Here is a 23,357-nt window from a genome sequence, read left to right as displayed (position 1 = left end):
GATAAAAAAAAGCGCCACAAACTGCATTTTTCAGCATCCCGTAAAAAAATGGGTCAAAACAGATATGTGCACAATTGTATGTCAAAAGGAAACCTCTTCTACATACAGTTTCCCCATTATATTCTATGGAAATACAAACGTATCAGTTTAAATAGGGGTCGTTGTTTTTTACAGCACATCATGTACTCAACAAAAATGTGGTGAGAAACAAGAATAAAACATGCAAACCAAAAATAGAATAAAAAAAAAATAGCTAATAAGAAGCTTTGGAGACGCGGCGTCGAGTTGCCCCTCATATTCACTATGGACGCCCTATTGATAAAGTCACTTGCTTTACTGAGAAATATCAGATCTGAGAACACAAAGTACAAGCCCTGAACTGTATCTGCTGCACTGAACATCCACAGGAAATTCAGGGAGGGACCGGCACAAGAGACCGTCACCCAGTGTGTGACACCATGTCATCCTGTGTGGCTGAAGGGCGGCATTGGTGACACTGTGTGAGTGAGTGGCACTGTGTAAGATCATGCCCCACACACCGACAGAGGAGCAGGATGCAGAGGTACCGGGGGGTGGGTACTGTTCCTTGTGTGGGATAGTCTTTCGCTTGGAGCTTTGATCATCTGCATTTGATTATTGCTTTTGCTTCTTTTGTTTCCAGCGTTCAGCTTCAGTTTTGCTCCCTTTTACTTGGGTCATCTGTGCTTTTACATAGGACTGCAGTCGTCTTATGATTCACGAACAGTGGGTGCAGTCGTGAAGTGATCCTTAACCACGTCAGCGCTGCACTATCACCAAACTTGACTTATTCGAATGGTCGGGAGCGTTCAAAACAAACCTACAAGTTTTCAGTTTTTTTGTGTTAGCCGTAATATATATATATATATATATATATATATATATATATATATGTCAGTATGAAGTTACTTTTTGCTTTAGACGGCCTTATGTCTTGTGCTCTGGTCTTCAGGGGGCCTTATGGGGCACTCATACTTGCCAACGAGTAATAATAATATGATATATATATGTAGTAATATATACAGTGCTGTAGGAATGATATGATATATACTGTATATACTGTATATAGTAATATATACAGTAGTGTAGGAGTGATATGATATAGACTGTATATATAGTAATATATACAGTGGTGTAGGAATGATACGATATATATAGTAATGTATACAGTGGTGTAGGAATGATTGAGATTATATATATATATATATATATTACACACATATACACAGTTGTGTAGGAATGATATCATATATATACTGTATATATAGTAATATGTGCAGTGGTGTAGGAATGATATATATATATATATATATATATATATATATATATTAGTAATATATATAGTGATGTAGGAATGATATATATATATATATATATATATATATATATATATATATATATATATTAGTAATATATATAGTGGTGTAGGAATGATATTTGATATACATATGGACAGATAGTAATATATACAGTGGTGTAGGGATGATTTGATATGTAAATAGTAGTATATACAGTGGTGTAGGAATAATGTCATGTATATACTGTATATATAGTAATATATACAGTGGTGTAGGAATGATACGGTATATATAGTAATATATACAGTGGTGTAGGAATGATACGGTATATATAGTAATATATACAGTGGTGTAGGAATGATACAATCTATCAATCTATATAGTAATATATACAGTGGTGTAGGAATGATACGGTATATATAGTAATATATACAGTGGTGTAGGAATGATACAATATATATAGTAATATATACAGTGGTGTAGGAGTGATTTGATATGTATATAGTAGTATATATAGTGGTGTAGGAATGATTTGATAGATAGATATATATATATATATATATATATATATATATATATATATAGTAGTTTATACAGTGGTGTAGGCCGATGTAGAGGAAAACCCATCAAAATGTGAATGTAGACCACGCTGGGGACATACACAGATATACTGTAAGACAGTGAGACGGAGACCACTAGGTCATCAGCAGTCTTCTGTATATATATATATATATATATATATATATATAACACCGAGGATATTTGGTGTTTTAGGTCAGTTATTGTCAATGGTACGATGTTTTGACACTTGTAGAGATTACCGGAAACCAAACAGGTGCCAAGGGAGGGGTCATTGTGCCACACAGGAGGTGTGTGCCGCTGGAAAATTGTGAAATGCGCTGTGCATGCCTGGATTGGGTAGGTTTTACTCTTATGGTTCAGAGGCCTGTGGTTGATTATTTCTTTGGCAGATGGAAGGAAGGACTTTTCTAAGACGTTACATTGCGGGCAGGATCAAGAAGAAGTTACCAAAGAAGGGGTTAATGATAAAGCACAGCGGGTGAGGGTCAGGAAGTCAGCCATTGCGGAAGTCAGGAGGTGCTAGACCAAATGCATCAACAGTTTATGTGAGTGTAACTATGACCTACGGGATTTATGGGCTGTTCGATAGTCTATTAAATAATGACACCCACTGTTAGCAGAATTAAACGTTTTCTGATTGATCTATTGACTGCTGGACACATAAGGCCAGTCCTAAGTCTGGACTACTTAGTGTGGCATATAGTATGGTCTCACAAATGGCAAGGGCAGTATACTAATCAGTTCCTTACTTACACTGCCTTGAAAAAGTATTCATACCCCCATGAACTTTTCTACAAGTTACACCCACAAAACTAATTGTATTTTTTTGGTACTTTCTAAGATATACCAACACTAAGTAACAAGTATTTGTGACGTGTAAAGGAATTTATAAATGGAAAACTAATACTGCACATCACCCTGAAAACACCATCCTCACCATCACACATGGTGGAGGAAGCATCATGCTGTGGGGAGGCTTTTCATCAGAAGGGGCAGGGAAGCTGGTCAGAGTTGATGGGAAGATGGATAGAGCTAACTACAGGACAATCCTGGAGGAAAACCTGTTAGAGGGTGCAAAAATGTTAAGACTGGGGCGTAGGTTCACCTTCCAGCAGGACAACAACCCTAATCATCCTGCCAGAGCTACAATGGATGGTTTATGTCACATCGTATTCATGTGTGTGAGTGGCCCAGTCACAGTCCAGACCTTAATCTCACTGAGAATCTGTGACAAGACCTGAAAATTGCTGTTAACAGATGTCTCCATCCAATCTCACTGAGCGAGAGATATTTTGAAGAAGAATGGGCACGTGCCCTACTCTTATTTTACTCATGCTGCTTCCCTGAGTAATTTTTTTTGTTTTTTTTTTGTTCTTTTTAATCCACCAAATGGTTCCAGAGATATGTTACTTTTTATTTAATACTAATCTTTATGATATTTATTAGGCGTCTGGCTCGCAGTGCCTCTGTCTTTAGGCTGCTCTGTCATTACCATGTGCACCATGATCCCTTGTAAAGACAATAAGCGCGAAATAAAAAGGAACCTTATCTCTGGAACCATATGGTGGATTAAAACACAAAAGCAAAAAGAAAAAAGAATACTCGGGGGAGAGGTGGGAATAAAATAACAGCAATAACGTGACACTTTTGCCCCGGTGACAGGTTTCCTTTAAGACATATTCCTGTTTCTTCATGAACTTAAAGGAATGCTAACTATAATCCCAAATTTTCAGAATTTGTTGTTATTTTTTTTTTTTTTTAATAATCGATGCATGCGTATATACATACATTAGCATTGTCTTCTACTTTGTTCATCAACTCAAAACCTAAAAAAAAATTACATTATTTGAAATAAGATGGTTTAGAGGAAAAAATAGAGAAGAAAGAAATTGATATTTCAAATTTACATCCAACAGAGGGTGCAAATATAGGAAGCAGTCAGTAGTCGAGACCAATATCACAGCCGAGCTCAGCTGGAAGCCACAGGACAGATCAAAAATATAGTAAACCCTGTTGTGCCCCATGTGTGGCTTCCGCAGGTTAGAAAGCATCACCCTGCTAACCAGCAACTGCAGATTCCTTCTATCCCCATATACTGTACATTTATTATTAATTATTATTATTATTTTATTATTTATTATTATAGCGCCATCAATTCCATGGCGCTTTACATGTGAAAGGGGTATACATAATAGAGACAAGTACAATAATTATAAACAGTACAAGACACAGACAGGTACAGGAGGAGAGAGGACCCTGCCCGCGAGGGCTCAGTCTACAAGGGATGGGTGAGGAGGATACAGTAGGTGAGGGTAGAGCTGGTCGTGCGGCGCTATATCAGACTGAGGGTTACGGCAGTTTGTAGGCTTGTCAGAACAGTTGGGTCTTGAGGTTCAACTCCATCTCTAAGGTCCTATTCCAATATGTAGTAGGTGTAATAATAATAATATTAGCAAATACCTCCAATTAGAAATGTAGTATAGTTCTCCTGATACATTACAAGTGCATCTTAATAAATTAGATCATCAAAAAGTTAATTAATTTCAGTAATTCAATACAAAAACGGAACGCATATATTATATAGAGTCATTACACACAGAGGGATCTATTTCTATATATTATATAGAGTCATTAAACACAGAGGGATCTATTCCTATATATTTTATATAGAGTTATTATACACAGAGGGATCTATTCCTATATATTATATAAAGTCATTACATACAGAGGGATCTATTTCTATATATTATATAGAGTCATTACACACAGAGGGATCTATTTCTATATATTATATAGAGTCATTAAACACAGAGGGATCTATTCCTATATATTTTATATAGAGTTATTATACACAGAGGGATCTATTCCTATATATTATATAGTCATTACATACAGAGGGATCTATTCCTATATATTATATAGAGTCACTACATACAGAGGGATCTATTCCTATATATTATATAGAGTCATTACACACAGAGGGATCTATTTCTATATATTATATAGAGTCATTACACACAGAGCGATCTATTCCTATATATTATATATAGTCATTACACACAGAGGGATCTATTTCTATATATTATATAGAGCCATTACACACAGAGGGATCTATTTCTATATATTATATAGAGTCATTACACACAGTGATCTATTCCTATATATAATATAGAGTCATTACACACAGAGGGATCTATTTTAAGTGTTTATTTCTGTTAATGTTGATAATTATGGCTTACAGCCAATGAAAACCCAAAAGTCATTATCTCAGAAAATTAGAATATTATATAAGACCAACTGAAAAAAATATTTTAACTTCAGAAATGTTGGCGCCTACTGAAAAGTCTGTGCAGTAAATGCCTCAATACTTGGTCGGGGCTCCTTTTCCATGAATTACTGCATCAATGCGGCGTGGCATGGAGGCGATCAGCCTGTGGCACTGCTGAGGTGTTATGGAAGCCCAGGTTGCTTTGATAACAGCTTTCAGTTGGTCTGGTCTCTCATCTTCCTGACAATAATTCTCTATGGGGTTTAGGTCAGGCAAGTTTGTTGGTTAATCAAGCAAAGTGATACTGTGGTTATCGGCAGAGGGAAGCATGAAATGCTCTAAAATTTCCTGGTAGATGGCTGCGCTGACTTTGGTCTTGATAAAACACAGTGGACCTACACCAGCAGATGACATGGCTCCCCAAACCATCACTGATTGTGGAAACCTCACACTAAACCTCAGCAGCTTGGATTGTGGCCTCTCCACTCTTCCTCCAGACTCTGGGACCGCGATTTCCAAATGAAATGCAAAATTTACTTTCATCTGAAAACAACACCTTGGACCACTGAGCAACAGTCCAGTTCTTTTTCTCCTTGGCCCAGGTAAGACGCTTCTGGCGTTGTCTATTGGTCATGAGTCTCTTGACACAAGGAATGTGACACTTGTAGCCCATGTCCTGGATACGTCTGTGTGTGGTGTCTCTTGAAGCACTGACTCCAGCAGCGTCCACTCCTTGTGAATCTCCCACAAATTTTTGAAAGGCCTTTTCTTAACAATCCTATCAAGGCTGCAGTTATCCCTGTTGCTTTTGCTCTTTTTTTTACCACACGTTTTCCTTCCACTCAACTCTCCCTTAATATGCTTGGATACAGCACTTTGTGAACAGCCAGCTTCTTTAGCAATGACCTTTTGTGGCTTACCCTCCTTGTGGAGTGTGTCAATGACTGCCTTCTGGACATCTGTCAAGTCAGCAGTCTTCCCCATGAGTATGTACCCTACTGAACCAGACTAAGGGACCATTTTAAATGCTTAGGCTTATTCTAATTTTCTGAGATAATGACTTTTGGGTTTTCATTGGCTGTAGGCAATAATCATCAACATTAACAGAAATAAATTCATGAAATAGATCCCTCTGTGTGTAATGACTCTCTATAATATATGTGTTTCCCTTTCTGTATTGAATTACTGAAATAAATTAACTTTTTAATGATATTCTAATTTATTTAGATGCACCTGTAGCTATATCTATTAAATCATGTGCAGGGCATTGCACCTTAAGTAACCATGGTTACGACCACTCATATAGTGACCGTTAGGTAGTTAGTTGCTCATGGTCATAACCATGGATACCCAAGCTGCAATACCCTGCACATGAGGTAAGAGACATACAGTCATATGAAAAAGTTTGGGCACCCCTATTAATGTTAACCTTTTTTCTTTATAACAATTTGAGTTTTTGCAACAGCTATTTCAGTTTCATATATCTAATAACTGATGGACTGAGTAATATTTCTGGATTGAAATGAGGTTTATTGTACTAACAGAAAATGTGCAATCCGCATTTAAACAAAATTTGACCGGTGCAAAAGTATGGGCACCCTTATCAATTTCTTGACTTGAACACTCCTAACTACTTTTTACTGACTTACTAAAGCACTAAATTGGTTTTCTAACTTTGCTTTGCTTTGAGCTTTGAACTTCATAGGCAGGTGTATCCAATCATGAGAAAAGGTATATAAGGTGGCCACTTGCAAGTTGTTCTCCTATTTGAATCTCCTATGAAGAGTGGCATCATGGGCTCCTCAAAACAACTCTCAAATGATCTGAAAACAAAGATTATTCAACATACCGTAGTTGTTCAGGGAAAGGATACAAAAAGTTGTCTCAGAAATTTAAACTGTCAGTTTCCACTGTGAGGAACATAGTAAGGAAATGGAAGAACACAGGTACAGTTCTTGTTAAGCCCAGAAGTGGCAGGCCAAGAAAAATATCAGAAAGGCAGAGAAGAAGAATGGTGAGAACAGTCAAGGACAATCCACAGACCATCTCCAAAGACCTGCAGCATCATATTGCTGCAGATGGTGTCAATGTGCATCGGTCAACAATACAGCGCACTTTGCACAAGGAGAAGCTGTATGGGAGAGTGATGCAAAAGAAGACATTTCTGCAAGCACGCCACAAACAGAGTCGCCTGAGGCATGCAAAAGCACATTTGGACAAGCCAGTTACATTTTGGAAGAAGGTCCTGTGGACTGATGAAACAAAGATTGAGTTGTTTGGTCATACAAAAAGGCATTATGCATGGAGGCACAAAAACACGGCATTCCAAGAAAAGCACTTGCTACCCACAGTAAAATTTGGTGGAGGTTCCATCATGCTTTGGGGCTGTGTGGCCAATGCCGGCACCGGGAATCTTGTTAAAGTTGAGGGTCGCATGGATTCAACTCCGTATCAGCAGATTCTTGACAATAATGTGCAAGAATCAGTGACGAAGTTGAAGTTACGCAGGGGATGGATATTTCAGCAAGACAATGATCCAAAACACCGCTCCAAATCTACTCAGGCATTCATGCAAGAGGAACAATTACAATGTTCTGGAATGGCCATCCCAGTCCCCAGACCTGAATATCATTGAAAATCTGTGGGATGATGTGAAGCGGCTGTCCATGCTTGGCGACCATCAAACTTAACTGAACTGGAATTATTTTGTTAACAGGAATGGTCAAATATAACTTCATCCAGGATCCAGGAACTCATTAAAAGCTACAGGAAGCGACTAGAGGCTGTTATTTTTGCAAAAGGAGGATCTACAAAATATTAATGTCACTTTTATGTTGAGGTGCCCATACTTTTGCACCTGTAAAATTTTGTTTAAATGCGGATTGCACATTTTCTGTTAGTACAATAAACCTCATTTCAATCCAGAAATATTACTCAGTCCATCAGTTATTAGATATATGAAACTGAAATAGCTGCTGCAAAAACCCAAATTGTTATAAAGAAAAAAGGTTAACATTAATAGGGGTGCCCAAACTTTTTCATATGACTGTAGCTATATCACGAGAACTATACAACAATTCTAATTGGAAGTATTTGCTAATATTATTATTATACCTACTAGATTTTGGGATAGGAACTTGGAGATGGGAATACCCCTTTTATAAGTTCAACTCTCTAATTAGACCTCAGAGACTGTAATGTGATGAGGCACAGCGATTAAACAGGGCCCTGGAGTTAGCTCCGTTTCCTCCGAGGTCACCAGTACTGCACATTATGGGTTGTATTTGGGGCCTTGTTACTGTGACCCCTGGGTAAGCCAGGGGTCACAGGTCATCACACCACCACACCCTACACCCCAGTTAGGAACATCAAAGCTAACCCAAAATCCTTGTTGCCTTCCTCCAGAGGCTGATGTTCACACCAGGGGGTGGGCCAGGCGGTTGGCTCCGCCCACCGAGGAGTTCACAGCTCTGGAGGCGGGAAGAACCAGGCAGAACAGAGTTCAGGGCAGAAGGTGAAGGAGTAAACATGGAGAACAGTTAAGGAAGTGAAAGTAGAAGGAAGCAAAGTGGTAAAGGAGGACAGTAAGAGTAGTGACAGAGAAGGGAGAGTGTAAAAAGCCTGAAGTTGGTCCAGCTGTGTGCAGGACAGAGTCAGCAAGGTCAGCAACGGTGGTGATTGTCCGAAGGGGTGACCGTTTGGAAGTTCCTGGAAGGACCGCGGACGGGTGGTGGCCCGGCGGTCTGGAGCAGTGTACAAAGGACAGTCAGCACCAGGGCAGGGGCCTCTCGGACCCCGGCAAGGCTAGGAGTCACCATAATTTGCCAAATCCGTCAGTGAAGGGGACGTCGATCCCCCAACAACCAAGTCCCGATTGAAGGCAACAGCCCAACCATTACAGTAGAGACACCGCCACCGCCAGGGCACCAGTTTCTAAGGGCCAGTGCCTGCGGGCAAAGAGTAGAGCTCCTCCGGTCCAGCTTGAAGCCGGGGAGCGGGTTACCGGTGGGAACCCATCGAGACCATCAACAACATCAGGTGCAGGAAAAGGGAGATCACCGTCACCTACTGGGGAAAGCAAGTGCAGCCGTCCGTGGGAACCGTCTTTCCAGCCGTGTGTTTTACCGAGAACTGTGTCAACGTCTCAGGCTGAGTGAGTACCACAGTGCCGCAAGGTACAGCGCTGCCCCCGCGTCCCTGCGCCCACCAAGCCCTGCATCTCCCACCTCATCACTGGGCCTCGGGATCACCAACCCCTACCCACAGAGGGGCAACACAACAACTTGCTGCCTCACACCATCACTCCCAGGATCCCCACACAGAGCAGCGGTGGTGTCAACAACTCACCACAACCGTGGGTGGCGTCACGGACAATAACCAATCCCTACACCCAAAATTCCCCTTTCACTCACGGGCGAGGAGTGCCGCTCGAGAACCCCCGGGATCCGGCCCACCGCTCGAGCCACCACTGAGCAGCAGTAGCCGGACCCGAGCAGAGGGGTGAGCGCAGTGCTGACACCCTCCTCCCCGTCCGCGACATTACCAATTTTACATTTGAGTCCCAATAACATAAAATTTCCCCCCTTGACATTACTTCAGTTTACCACAATACACATCTTCCTCACTCACTACAGTTTAACCCCCTCCCTGCCACAGCCAATTTTCAGCATTGCTCTTACATTTTTTTCTTCCAAGAGCCATAATGTTTTTATTTCTTTGCCAACATGGCTGTATGAGGGCAGCATGGCGGCTCAGTGGTTAGCACTGCAGTCTTGCAGCACTGGGGTCCTGGGCTCAATCCCACCAAGGACAACATCTGCAAGGAGTTTGTATGTTCTCTGGTTTCCTCCCACACTCCAAAGACATACTGATAGGGAATTTAGATTGTGAGCCCCGATGGGGACAGTGATGCTGATGTATGTAAAGCGCAGTAGAATATGTTAGCACTATAAAAAAAAAAAAAAAGATGGGGGCTTTTAGTGGGACAAGTTGTACTTTTGATTGACACCATTCACTTTAACATGTAATGTACAGAAAAATGGGAAAGAAAATTCCAAGTGCAGTAAAACACAATTCTGCCTTGGCTTTAAAAATAACCCCGGCACCAATGATTCTTCAGGTCAATACAATGATGGCGATACCAGACTGGTATAGTTTTTTTTTGTATTTTAGCGGTAAAAAAATATTAATTTATAAATCATCAATTTTTTGCAATTGTCTGATTACTTGTCCTATATACTGGCCATAACCACAGTCATGAGGCTCAGCCGGGGGAGGGGGGGGGGGGCGTTCACAGGACCCCGCAGAACTAGTCATTTGTGAACGGTGATTAATTCTGGTCAGAAGGTGGATAATGGACACTGGAGGTGAGAGCGGCCTACAGACAGCAGACTTCCTGTCAGTAATCTAATTAACCCTTCATTGTCCTCAGTTTCTTGAAGGGACAACACCATTTCACTACATTTGCTGAACTGTACTGCTGAAAGGAGTCTATTGTCTCTGCAGTCAGCTATTTTCCTCTATATCTTCCTGCCCATCCTCCATTATTGTGCTTTCTTTTTAAGGCCCATTTCAGACTCTCATTTCAGAATATTGGCCCATATAAAGAAAACACTAATTTACAATGATTTTTAGCTGGGGTTGTCCACCACGTTTACATTTACAGCAATGTTCACACAGTAGCTTCCATCTCAAGGTACCGTCACACATAACGAGATCGCTAGCGAGATCGCAGCTGAGTCACGGTTTCCGTGACGCAGTAGCGATCCCTTTAGCGATCTTGTTATGTGTGACACCTACCAGCGATCAGGCCCCTGCTGTGAGATCTCTAGTCCTTGCAGAATGGTCCAGGCCATTTTCTTCAAAGGCGATGTCTTGCCGGGCAGGACACATCGCTGTGTTTGACGCTGTGTGACAGGGTCACAGTGACTGCTGAGATCGGTATACAGGTCGCAACTGCGCCCTGTATTGTTCCTGCATCGCTGGTAAGATATGACTGTGTGACATCTCAACTGCGACCTCCCAGCGACTTACCTGCGATCCCTATGAGGTCGCATCTTTTTCGGGATCGCTGGTAGTCGTTGTGTGTGACTGGGCCTTCACTCACTGTTGCCACCACTGTTGTCTGGTGGCCAGTGCTCTTGCGATTGCACAGGTCGCACATAGCTAAGGTCGGCTGTCACGAACCACCGGGGGGGTCACTCAGAAATCCCCCGCGCTGGCTACCAGTACGTCACAATCGGGGGTTAACAAGTGGGGGTCACCCCTCCTTTATACCTCCCGACCGACAGACAGAGCACGTGACGCGCTCTCTAGCGCCCCTCTTATAGTCAGGCCAATTATGGAATTGCCCGACAATAAGCAAGGAGGCCGCTATACTACTTATGCCGATTATTGAAGGGTCCCCGGTGAGAGTAGGGTATATATTCCCCCGACCTCCGCGGGCGGAATATATAAAACCTCCCCGAATCTCACTGGCCTCCCCACAATAATCCTTGGCACAACTCGCTGCCACCAACCGCTTCACGGTAACTATTAGCCGAACACACAGACGTGGGATTCGAGATCGAGATAACAGAACAGCCCAAGATTAATTATATAATTTAATCAGCCTAAAGCACACTAGAAACTACAATATATACAATAGGGAATCTACAGAATATACATATGTCAGAGTACAGTTACAGATAAAGCATGGTTTACAAACAGGCATACACAGTTCCAGCAGTTACCTTGTGCGTCTGGCCACAGGGGGGCGCTGTAGACCAGGTTTCTAGGATCCTTCCCACAGATGTTTCCTACACGTGACCCCCGGCGAAAGAACCCTGGAAAATGGCCGAAGTAGGGTTATCAACCTGGGCAAATCCAGGTCCCCTCCTACCTTAGTGACCTCAGAGGGAGCACTGCCACTCCCCCCCGCTTTTAGTCAGAATTATCCAGAAAGGGGATTTTGGCTATAACTTTGCCTGGGAGCGTCGTAGACGGACGTCAACGCTCTCATTGTGACAGTTATGAATTTAGCTACAGAACGAGGGGACTCATGACTTGTCTATTAGTTCCCCATTGGCTGATATCATGCCTGGGGTATTTCCCAAGCTCCCGCTCCCATAAAAAAGGTGTGCCAGAATCGTCCGCATGCGAAAACACCATTTTTATGGTTGCCGTATTTATCGGAAATATGGCTTGCGAGATATGAACCATTTTTTACTGGAGTCGTTCTGTCTGGCTAGTTCCATAGCCTTATAATGAGATACAACTCTTGTTACAGGGTGACGGCAGGGGGTCATCCTGTGTCCATTGTCCCCACATCACCTAATTTCCATATCACAGGAGACGGCCAGGGGATGTGTTGCTGGGATGTGACACGTTCACAGATGCTGGACATCTGAGAACAAGAAGGGAGGGGGCACTGCCAGGGAGTGATGAGAGCGATTATGACTGGAAATCATGATTTATCGTCATATCTCCGGATTTACCTCACACCTCCCCCCTTTTGAGGGCGCTAGGGGGCAGCACACTCCGGTGTTCCCCCGTGCGCCCGTCCGCGACCTCTCCTTGTCGGGACAGCCCGTCTGCGTTACCGTGGTCACGGCCCCTTTTGTGGCGAATGGTGAAGTTGTATTGCTGGAGCGCAAGGCTCCATCGCAACAATCGCCCATTCGTCCCAGAGACGGTGTGCAACCAGCTGAGGGGATTGTGGTCCGTCTCCACGATGAAGTGGCGCCCGTATAGATAGGGTTGCAGACGCTGCAGGGCCCACACTATGGCCAGGCACTCCTTCTCCATTGTGGAATAGGCCACTTCCCTCGGTAACAGCTTCCTGCTCAGGTACAAGACTGGGTGCTCTTGGCTCGCAGAGTCCACCTGGCTGAGCACCGCACCGAGGCCGAAGTCACTGGCGTCGGTCTGTACTACAAACGGCCGCGTGAAGTCGGCTGCCTGTAGCACGGGCGGGCTGGACAGGGCGTCCTTTAGGGCCCGGAAGGCTGTCTCGCAGTCCATTGTCCAATCGACTGCAGAGGGCAGCTTCTTCTTGGTGAGGTCCGTCAAGGGCTTTGCCAGGCTACTATAGCATGGAACAAACCTCCTATAGTACCCAGCGGTCCCCAAGAAGGACATCACCTGCTTCTTGGTCCTGGGGGTGGGCCAGGATGCGATGGCCTCCACTTTCTCAGGCTCGGGCTTCAGTGTTCCCCCGCCTACCCGGTGACCGAGGTACTGGACCTCGCTCATGGCCAGCTGACACTTTCCCGGCTTGATGGTCAAACCTGCCCGGTGGATCCGCCTGAGCACCTGTGCTAGATGCTCTAGGTGGTCCTCCCAGGTGGGACTGAAGACGGCAATGTCATCCAGGTACGCGGCCGCGTACCCTTCAAGTCCCTTGAGCAGGGTGTTGACCATCCGCTGGAAAGTGGCAGGGGCATTCCTCATCCCGAATGGCATCACCGTGGACTCGTACAGTCCAAATGGGGTAATAAAGGCAGAGCGTTCCCTGGCCTTGCGAGTCAGGGGGATCTGCCAATATCCCCGGCTCAGATCCATGATGGTCAGGTACTGAGCCCCGGCCAACTGATCGAGCAGGTCATCGATGCGTGGCATTGGGTACGCATCGGCGACCGTGACCGCATTGAGCCCCCTGTAGTCCACGCAGAACCGAGTGGTTCGGTCCTTCTTAGGGACGAGGACTACAGGCGAGGCCCAAGCGCTGTTGGATGCCTGGATCACCCCCAGCTTCAGCATCTCGTCAATCTCCTGGCGCATGTGTTGCTGCACCTCCAGGGAGACCCGATATGCTGAACGCTGGATCGGGGGATGATCCCCAGTGTCCACGTGATGGACAGCCAAGTCAGTCCTTCCGGGCTGGTTGGTAAACAACCCCCGGAAGGGGTGTAGGGTGGCCCACAGCTGGGACCGTTGGTCCTCCAAGAGCTGGTGGCCAACCTCCACATCCTCAATGGATCCGCCTGCCCTAACCTGGGCTAGCATATCCAAGAGGGTTTCCGCTTCTCCCTCCTCGGGCAGGTTGCACACGGGGAGCGCACATGCCTCCCGCTCATGATGTGCCTTCATCATGTTCACATGGAAGGGCTTCCGCCTTCCACGGGCAGGGTCCAGGGTGACCAGGTACGTCACAGGGTTGAGCTGCTGGTACACGAGGTATGGGCCTTCCCAGGCTGCCTGAAGCTTGTCCCGTGGTACGGGGACCAGTACCCACACCTTTTGACCCACTTGGTAGGTCCTCTCACAAGCGTTCTGGTCGTACCAACGCTTCTGATCGGCCTGGGCTTGAGCCATATTGTCGTGTACCAGTTGCGTCAAGGCCTGCATTTTGTCCCGGAAGCGCATGACATACTCGATAACCGACACTCCAGGGGTGGCCAAATCCCCTTCCCAAGCCTCTTTCACCAGAGCCAGGGGGCCCCGCACACGTCGCCCGTACAGGAGCTCAAACGGTGAGAATCCTGTTGAGGCCTGTGGAACCTCCCGGTAAGCAAATAACAGGTGTGGGAGATACCGCTCCCAGTCACGCCCATGGGAGTCGACCAACATCTTAAGCATCTGCTTTAAGGTGCCATTGAACCGCTCGCACAGGCCATTAGTCTGTGGATGGTACGGGCTGGCCACCAGATGTCGCACCTGGACTTGCTTACAGAGGGCCTCCATCAGCTGGGACATGAATTGGGTCCCCCGGTCAGTGAGCATTTCCTGGGGAAAACCCACTCGGGAGAAAATCTCCAGCAATGCGGTGGCCACCTTGTCAGCCCGAATGGACGACAAGGCCACTGCTTCTGGGTACCGGGTGGCATAGTCCACTACCGTCAGTATGAAGCGTTTCCCGGAGCTGCTGGGGATGGCCAGCGGGCCGACCAGATCCACAGCCACCCTCCTGAAAGGCTCATCGATGATTGGCAGAGATACCAGTGGGGCTTTGGGGTGTGGCCCCCGCCTTCCCCACTCTCTGACAGGTTTCACACGAACGGCAGTAGGCAGCCACATCGGCCCCCATTTTTGGCCAGTAGAAATGCTGGTTTAACCTGGCCTTGGTCTTAGCGATCCCTAGGTGTCCGGCCATCGGAATCTCATGTGCGATCCGCAACAACTCCGTCCGGAACGGATAGGGTACCACTAACTGTCGGTCCCTGGGCCACGCCTCCGGTGAACCCTGCTGGACCGTGGCCCGGTACAGCCGTCCTTGGTCCCAGACCACTCGCTCCGGGTCCGAGTCCGAGGGAGGCTGTGCCGCCTGCTCCTTAAGAGCTTTCAGGCTGTCGTCAGCTTCTAACGCTGCCTGAAACCCCTGACTAGATGTGGCCAGAATCGACGAGACTGTCACATCTTCAGTCAGTACCCCGGGACCTGTGTCCTGGCCTCCACCTGACTCGGCTGCCACTTGGTCAGAAGGGGAAGAGCTATCGGACCTCCGGGAGGCCCCTTGGCTTCCAGCACTCCCACTGCGGGTGACAGCGGCCACAGCCGCTGCGACCGTGGGTCGTGCCTGCTCCTCCTCCGTTCCTGACCAAGTCGCCGGTTCAGGCAGACCTACCTGGCTTCCTGACACCCCGGTTGTGGGGGAACCATGCACCGAGATCTTACCTGGGAGCACTTCCGCTCCTGGACCGGCCCCAATCTCACCTGCCTGTTCCCCTCCTGCAGCAACAGAACCCCGCTGTGAAATCTCTGGGGACCCCACATTTGCTGTGGTAGCCCCCACCCCACACACTGGTCCTCCCCCTGCAGCACCCTGCTCTCTGCTTATCCCTGCAGAGGGCAACAGATCCCAGCTCACAGGCTGATTACTTGTAGAGGCATTGTCACACCTTTCTCTGACCCCCTCCCCTGTCACAGCTGCAGCTGTGTGTGTGTCTATGGTGTCTGTGCAAGCAGAAATATCAGAGTTCACTCCCTCCTCCCTTACATCATTCATAGATAACACATTAACATTGTCCGGAGGCACGTCAGTACTGGCTGAAGGTTCAGCCCTTGGGGGGGGCCCAAACTGGGAGGTTATCTGCCCCAAATCTGTCCCAAGTAGCACGTTTGCGGGGATCCGATCAGTTACCCCCACCTCCCTCACCCCTCGCCCTGCGCCCCAGTCCACATAAATGTCAGCAACAGGCAGCGCCGGGTCAGTGCCTCCAATCCCGGAGACAGCGAGGGTTTTTCCAGGGATCAAGTCTTGGGGGGACACCATCTCAGGCCGCACCAGAGTGACCTCCGAGGCGCTGTCTCGCAGTCCTATGGTCACAGACCGGCCGACGGTGACAGGTTGGAAGCTGTCCAGGGACCTACCACCACCCCCACCCACACAATACACCTTGGGCGGCCCTTGGGACGGGGACGGAGCCGGGGCCTTGGGACGCTGAGGGCACATGGCCTTGAAGTGTCCAGGTAGGTTGCACTGGTGGCACCGTCTTGGCTCTGCCACGGGCCTGGAGAGGGGAGTTGAGGGGGACACCCCCTGCAGTCTAGGGGCAGGTGGGGCAGTCGCAGAATTCATCTTACCCCCTCTCCAGGTGCTGCTGGTGGCCGCTCTCCTGGCCTCAGGGGCCCGGTTGTTGGTGTAGTCATCGGCCAGGGCAGCTGTAGCCGTGGACCCCTTTGGCTTCTGGTCTCGGATGAACTGGCGGAGATCCTCAGGGCAGTTCCACAAGAGTTGCTCTGTGATGACCAAGTCTAGGATCTCTGGTCCGGTGGTAAGCTGCAGGCCTTGGGTCCAGTGGTCGGCAGCTCGGGCAAGTGCCCGCCGGTGGTCAGCCCAGGAGTCCTTTGGTCCCTTTTGTAGGCTCCGGAACTTCTTGCGGTAGGACTCCGGAGTGAGGTTGTACTGTTGGATCAGGGCCCGCTTGATTGTGTCGTAGCCCTGATCTGCCTCAGTAGGCAAGTCCCCAAGGATTTCCAGGGCCTTACCCCTTAAACGGGGGGTCAGGTATTTGGCCCACTGGTCCTTGTCCAGATGGTGCTGCAGGCAAGTCCGTTCAAAAGCAGTCAAGAAAGAGTCCAAGTCTCCATCCTTCTCCAGCACTGGGAAGTCCTCAACACGGACCTTTGGAAGTTTGGTGTCTTGAAGGTCACGTGTGGCTGATGAGGGCCGGAGCTGAGCTAGCTGCAGCTGGTGGTCACGCTCTGCCTGTTGCTGTCGCTCTTCACGTGCTGCTTGCCGCTCCGCAGCCTCAGCGTCACGCGCTGCCTGTCGCTCACGCTCGGCCATGAGTATCTCGTAGGTATCCCGGTCTCCAGCCATAAGCCTGGCCAAGGCAGCTTGAAGGAGGGCCTCTGCACCTCTCAGGCCGGAGGGATTGGCAAGTGGTGATCTGCGACACGCTGCAGAGCCAGGTGATTCACTGTCCATTTCAGAGCGGAGGACTGGCATCTGGCTCGTTGAGGACCCTTGGGCGAGCTCCTCCTCATCTTGTCCAGCAGTGCCAGGTTGTGCAATGTCCTCTGCAGAGCTGTTCTCTGGCGTCGGGCTCTTGGAGGGCTCGTGGACAACCTCCTCATCGTCTCTGGCCTGAGCATCGGCCATTCCTTTGGCTTTGCTCCTGGTGCCATCAGCCATTCTTGCAGACTTTGGTCACTGACACAGAACTGACACCTGATGCACCCACACACCTTACAGTATCTGCACTCTGACACTCTAGTGTCGAGCTGGTCTGAAGACCCCAGCAGCCACAGCTGCTGCAGGCAGTCTTTAGTGTCTGGGAGTATGGGTCTCACACTCACACACACTATTATCTCGATCCCACCGCTATGCCACCAATATGTCACGAACCACCGGGGGGGTCACTCAGAAATCCCCCGCGCTGGCTACCAGTACGTCACAATCGGGGGTTAACAAGTGGGGATCACCCCTCCTTTATACCTCCCGACCGACAGACAGAGCACGTGACGCGCTCTCTAGCGCCCCTCTTATAGTCAGGCCAATTATGGAATTGCCCGACAATAAGCAAGGAGGCCGCTATACTACTTATGCCGATTATTGAAGGGTCCCCGGTGAGAGTAGGGTATATATTTCCCCGACCTCCGCGGGCGGAATATATAAAACCTCCCCGAATCTCACTGGCCTCCCCACAATAATCCTTGGCACAACTCGCTGCCACCAACCGCTTCACGGTAACTATTAGCCGAACACACAGACGTGGGATTCGAGATCGAGATAACAGAACAGCCCAAGATTAATTATATAATTTAATCAGCCTAAAGCACACTAGAAACTACAATATATACAATAGGGAATCTACAGAATATACATATGTCAGAGTACAGTTACAGATAAAGCATGGTTTACAAACAGGCATACACAGTTCCAGCAGTTACCTTGTGCGTCTGGCCACAGGGGGGCACTGTAGACCAGGTTTCTAGGATCCTTCCCACAGATGTTTCCTACACGTGACCCCCGGCGAAAGAACCCTGGAAAATGGCCGAAGTAGGGTTATCAACCTGGGCAAATCCAGGTCCCCTCCTACCTTAGTGACCTCAGAGGGAGCACTGCCACTCCCCCCCGCTTTTAGTCAGAATTATCCAGAAAGGGGATTTTGGCTATAACTTTGCCTGGGAGCGTCGTAGACGGACGTCAACGCTCTCATTGTGACAGTTATGAATTTAGCTACAGAACGAGGGGACTCATGACTTGTCTATTAGTTCCCCATTGGCTGATATCACGCCTGGGGTATTTCCCAAGCTCCCGCTCCCATAAAAAAGGTGTGCCAGCATCGTCCGCATGCGAAAACACCATTTTTATGGTTGCCGTATTTATCGGAAATATGGCTTGCGAGATATGAACCATTTTTTACTGGAGTCGTTCTGTCTGGCTAGTTCCATAGCCTTATAATGAGATACAACTCTTGTTACAGGGTGACGGCAGGGGGTCATCCTGTGTCCATTGTCCCCACATCACCTAATTTCCATATCACAGGAGACGGCCAGGGGATGTGTTGCTGGGATGTGACACGTTCACAGATGCTGGACATCTGAGAACAAGAAGGGAGGGGGCACTGCCAGGGAGTGATGAGAGCGATTATGACTGGAAATCATGATTTATCGTCATATCTCCGGATTTACCTCACATCGGCCATGAGTGTGTGACGCCCTGGCAAAACCAGGTAGTCACACACATTTAGGCCCCTGCAGAACACCTTCCCTCACAGGGTTACACACAGCCGACCTGAAACCCTAGCCACCCCCCTCAGGGAAAGATAGACACACCAGTGGGCGGGATCAGGCGGATGGAGAACGCCCACCTAGGGGTCTAGAGAGCCCGGGCCGGGAAAACAGTTTTTAAATGTAGAGCTTGGGTTGAGTGCAGAGCTCAAGTGGAGTGGAGAGTTGAAGTTAGGAGGTGAAGCTGACAGGTGTCAGGGTCGGTGCCCTGACACATTGGCTAGGTGGCAGACGGTGGTCACGTCTAGCAGGAGATGGGAAGAAGGCAGCCGGAGATCCGAGGTGGACAGGGGCAGGGTTGGAGCCTGCCGGTACCGCACCGGAGAACCGACCCGGAAACCGTGCACACAGGGGGTACTCGGACCCTGAAGCCAGGACCGGCACCAACGGCAGAACTAATTAACCGATTGAGGGCAGGATCATAGGTCCTGTCCAAATCTAAGTCCCGAAGAGAGACAACCACCCACAGAGAGGGATAGGGCATCCGCCAGGGCCCAGGAGATCCCACGGGTCAGCGTCAGCGGGCACGGCTCCTAACCGTAGTACTGGGAGTGGACTCCTGCGTTCCAGACCGGGAAGTCCAACACACACACAACTCAGTGCAGAGGAAGGAGACAGAGACCACCAGCCCGGGTGGGAGACCAGAGTACAACCGACCGCGACGGCCGTCCACCAGCACCTTGGTTAAGTACTGGACTTGTCTGATTTCTTTAACCGTGAGTAAGCTGAAACTCCCTGGTCTGACCAGGCACGCTGGCCCCTGCCATCACCGTCCCTTGCACCAAGCCACCGGGTCCCGGGGCAACCATCCCTACCCACTGAGGGGTTAACAACCAGCTGCCATCCCATCGCCCCGGGTGTCCCACATCAGCAGCGGTGGTGCCACATCTCACCACACACCGTGGGTGGCGTCACAAACAATTCATTACAATCCCCGTACAAATACGTCCCCATTCATTTGGAGTGTCCGCGCGACCCCCGGGTCCGGAAGATCCCTCGAGCCACACACACCGGGTCCGGATCCGAGCAGCCCGGCTGCTACTGAAGTGGGGGCGGCACAAGTGCATCCTGAGATTATGCAGATTTTTAAAGGGTTTATCCAGTACTTTAACCCTCAACTGGTGAGGTGGGGTTTGCCACACCCCGGGAAAATTTTTGTTCAAGGTCATGTTTCTTAATTCCCTCTGATTGAGTCATCAATGTATTACATTTTCCGATACTTGTGGGTGTCAAAAATTTGTTAGCCTCATGTGTAATCAATCACCAATAAGAAAATGATTAAAACAAATGTGATCTTTGCATTTTCTGTAAAAATTAGAGATTTTTAAACATTGGGGTATAGGAAGCCCCATATCACCAGTTGCGTGACAAAAATCCCACCTCACCAGTTGAGGGTTAACATTGATGGCCTTTCCTTAGGATAGTGCATCAATATCTGATCAGCCAGGGTCCGACACCCCACACCCTCGCCTCAGCCGTTCCCGGTATCAGCGGCGGCCATAAATGCTCAGTTCCGGAGCTGCCCCCTCTTCTGATAGTGGCAGCGGTTGGTACTGCACATCTCCCATCTATTGATTTAAGTAGGAGGTGGATAGGTGGCTGTGCAGTGCTAGGCCGCAGCCGCTATCAGAACGCAGAATAGCTACGAAACTGAGCATTTCGGCACCGAAAACAGCTGATTGACGGGGGTGCTGGGTGCCAGACCACAACCGATCAGAAATTAATAACCTATCCTAAGGAAAGGCCATCAATGTTAAAGTAGTGGATAAACCCTTTAAAAATCTGCGTAATCTCAAGATAAACTCATGGCCGACCTTAGCTATGTGCGACCTGTGCAATCCAACAGAGCACTGGCCACCAGACATAAGTGGTGGCAACAGTGAGTTAGGTGAAAGCTACTGTGGCCACACTGCCGAGAATCATGTCTCTATCCTGTGATTTTACTAGCTTTTTGGAGGAACAGGAGTGCCCTGCAGAGAGATGGATAAGCTCCATACATTGTTAGTTGTGGCGCCCTGGACAAGCCAGGTCGTCACAGGTACTACACCAACACACCCCACACCCCGGTTAGGCACACCGAAGTCAAATACAAAATCCTTGTTGCCTTCCTCCAGGGGCTGATGTCCACACCAGGGGGTGGGCCAGGCGGTTGGCCCCGCCCACCGAGGAGTTCACAGTCCTGGAGGCGGGAAAAGGAGGTCAGTTCAGTTTTGGAGAGGAGTTGAGGAGTAGTGAAGTAGAGTGGTAGAGGAGCAGTCTGACGGCGTCCGGGTGTGTGGCCGGACGGTACAGCAAGGCTGGCAGACGGTGGTGACCGTCTGCAGGAGAGGCTGATTGGAGCGAACCGTAAGGACCGTGGACGGGCGGTGGCCCGACGGTACCGGATCGGAGAGCAAAGAGAAGCCAGCACCATCCGGCAGGGCTTACCGACCAGGCTAGGAGTCGCCGTAAAACCGGTCAAATCCGTTAGCGAAGGGAACCTCCGGGGTTTCCCAGCAGTCAAGACCCGATTGAAGGCAACAGCTCAAACCGTAAAAGGGAAACACAGTCACCGCCAAGGCTACAGTTCCCAGGGCCAGAGCCTGCGGGCAAAAGGGGCTCCTTCAGCATCCATCCAAGCTGGGGAGCGGGTTACCGGTGGGAAGCCATTGGAACCGTAACACAACACAGGTGCAGGGAAAGGCAGTCACCATCAACCTACCGGGAGAGCTACCGCAGCCGTCTGTGGGACCCGTCCATCCAGCCGTTTGTTTTACCGGAGACTTTGAATTCATCATTGGCTGAGTGAGTACCACCGTGCCATGCGGCACAGCACTGCCCCCGCGACCCTGCACCTCACCAGGCCCCGTAACCCACCTGACATCATCCCTACCCCTCACCGGGCCCCGGGACAACCAAACCCCCTACCCACGGAGGGGAGAACCAACATCCAAGCTGCTCCCTGTCATCGCTCCCGGGATCCCCAGTCAGAGCAGCGGTGGTGTCACCAATCTCACCACAACCGTGGGTGGCGTCACGGACAATATCCCTAAACCCAAACCACCCCCTTTCACTCACGGGCGAGGAACGCCGCTCGAGTCCCCGGGATCCGGCCCACCGCTCGAGCCACCACCGAGCAGCAGCAGCCGGACCCGAGCAGTGGGTGAGCGCAGCGTCCCCTCCTCCACCCGCGACATTAGTGACCAGAGCTGCTCTAGTGTCGGCTCCGGAAGGGGAGGAGCAGCAGTCACAGGATGGCGCAGAGCAGGAGGAGAGAAGGAAGTTGGGTACTGCCAGTATGAAAGATATAACGTGTGTGTGTGTGTGTGTGTGTGTGTGTATACCTCCCAACTTTTGCCCATGCCAATGTGTTCCGCCCTGCTCGGATCCGGGGTCTTTTGTGGCTCGAGGGTCTCCAGACCCGGGGTCTGGCGGCCACTTCAAATGCAAAGGGGGTATTTACTGGGGATAAGAGTTCATGACGCCACCCATGGTTCACGGTAAAGGGAGTACCGCCGCTGCCGATGGGAGTACCCGGGGGAGATGGAGTGGAGCAGCCAGATGACGTTCCCTCCATGGGTAGGGGAGGCCCCGGGACTCTGGAAGATGGAGGTGTAGGGGAGCGTGGGGAGGACAGCGTACTCACTCAGGCAGTGTTGGTAGTGATGTGACCGCAAAGCAGACTGTGACACAAGGGTAAACCAAGTCTTTGGGTGCCGCTGCCGCTTAAAGGGGAGCTCGTCCGGGAGTCCGCTCCCTTTGGTATTGCTGATGATCTGTACCTTGCCTCCATGCACTGTATTTTAGATATTCTGAGTGACCCTTCTGCTTGAAGCTGTCGGGGTCCCGCTCCCCACTGTTAAGTAGAAACGCTGTGCTCTCGATGGCTGACACTTGGGATTTCAGTGGGCCGCATAAGCTGGAAATCCCTATCCCCCTCGTTGTGTTGATGCCTTTGATCCCTGAGCTCTTGGGGAAAGTTCATAAAGAGACTATCCTCCACAGGTTAATTATCAGGTTGCGTGAAGCTACTCCCTGATCTAGGGTCCAGTACC

The 23,357-nt window shown here is 48.8% G+C and overlaps 1 protein-coding gene across 4 annotated transcripts in view; it reads left to right on the top strand.

Moving 5' to 3' along the window:
- The first annotated feature begins 376 nt into the window (after positions 1–376).
- Positions 377–23,357, top strand: part of LOC142301931 (serine/threonine-protein kinase N1-like) — a 153,321-nt gene continuing 130,340 nt past the window's right edge. The window contains exon 1 of one of the 4 annotated variants that reach the window (XM_075342984.1): positions 377–562. In XM_075342984.1, the coding sequence (XP_075199099.1) occupies positions 527–562 (36 nt within the window). In that variant the 5' untranslated portion in view covers positions 377–526. Of the gene's footprint in view, positions 573–2,195; positions 2,235–2,413; positions 2,444–23,357 lie in introns of those variants that run through there. The other 3 variants (XM_075342987.1, XM_075342985.1, XM_075342988.1) reach the window with 3 other exon arrangements.

Source organism: Anomaloglossus baeobatrachus, chromosome 4 (genome assembly GCF_048569485.1).
Source record: "Anomaloglossus baeobatrachus isolate aAnoBae1 chromosome 4, aAnoBae1.hap1, whole genome shotgun sequence".
Classification (NCBI taxonomy): domain Eukaryota; kingdom Metazoa; phylum Chordata; class Amphibia; order Anura; family Aromobatidae; genus Anomaloglossus; species Anomaloglossus baeobatrachus.
Note: the sequence above shows the minus strand (reverse complement) of the source record. Positions and strands in the feature narration are given on the sequence as shown.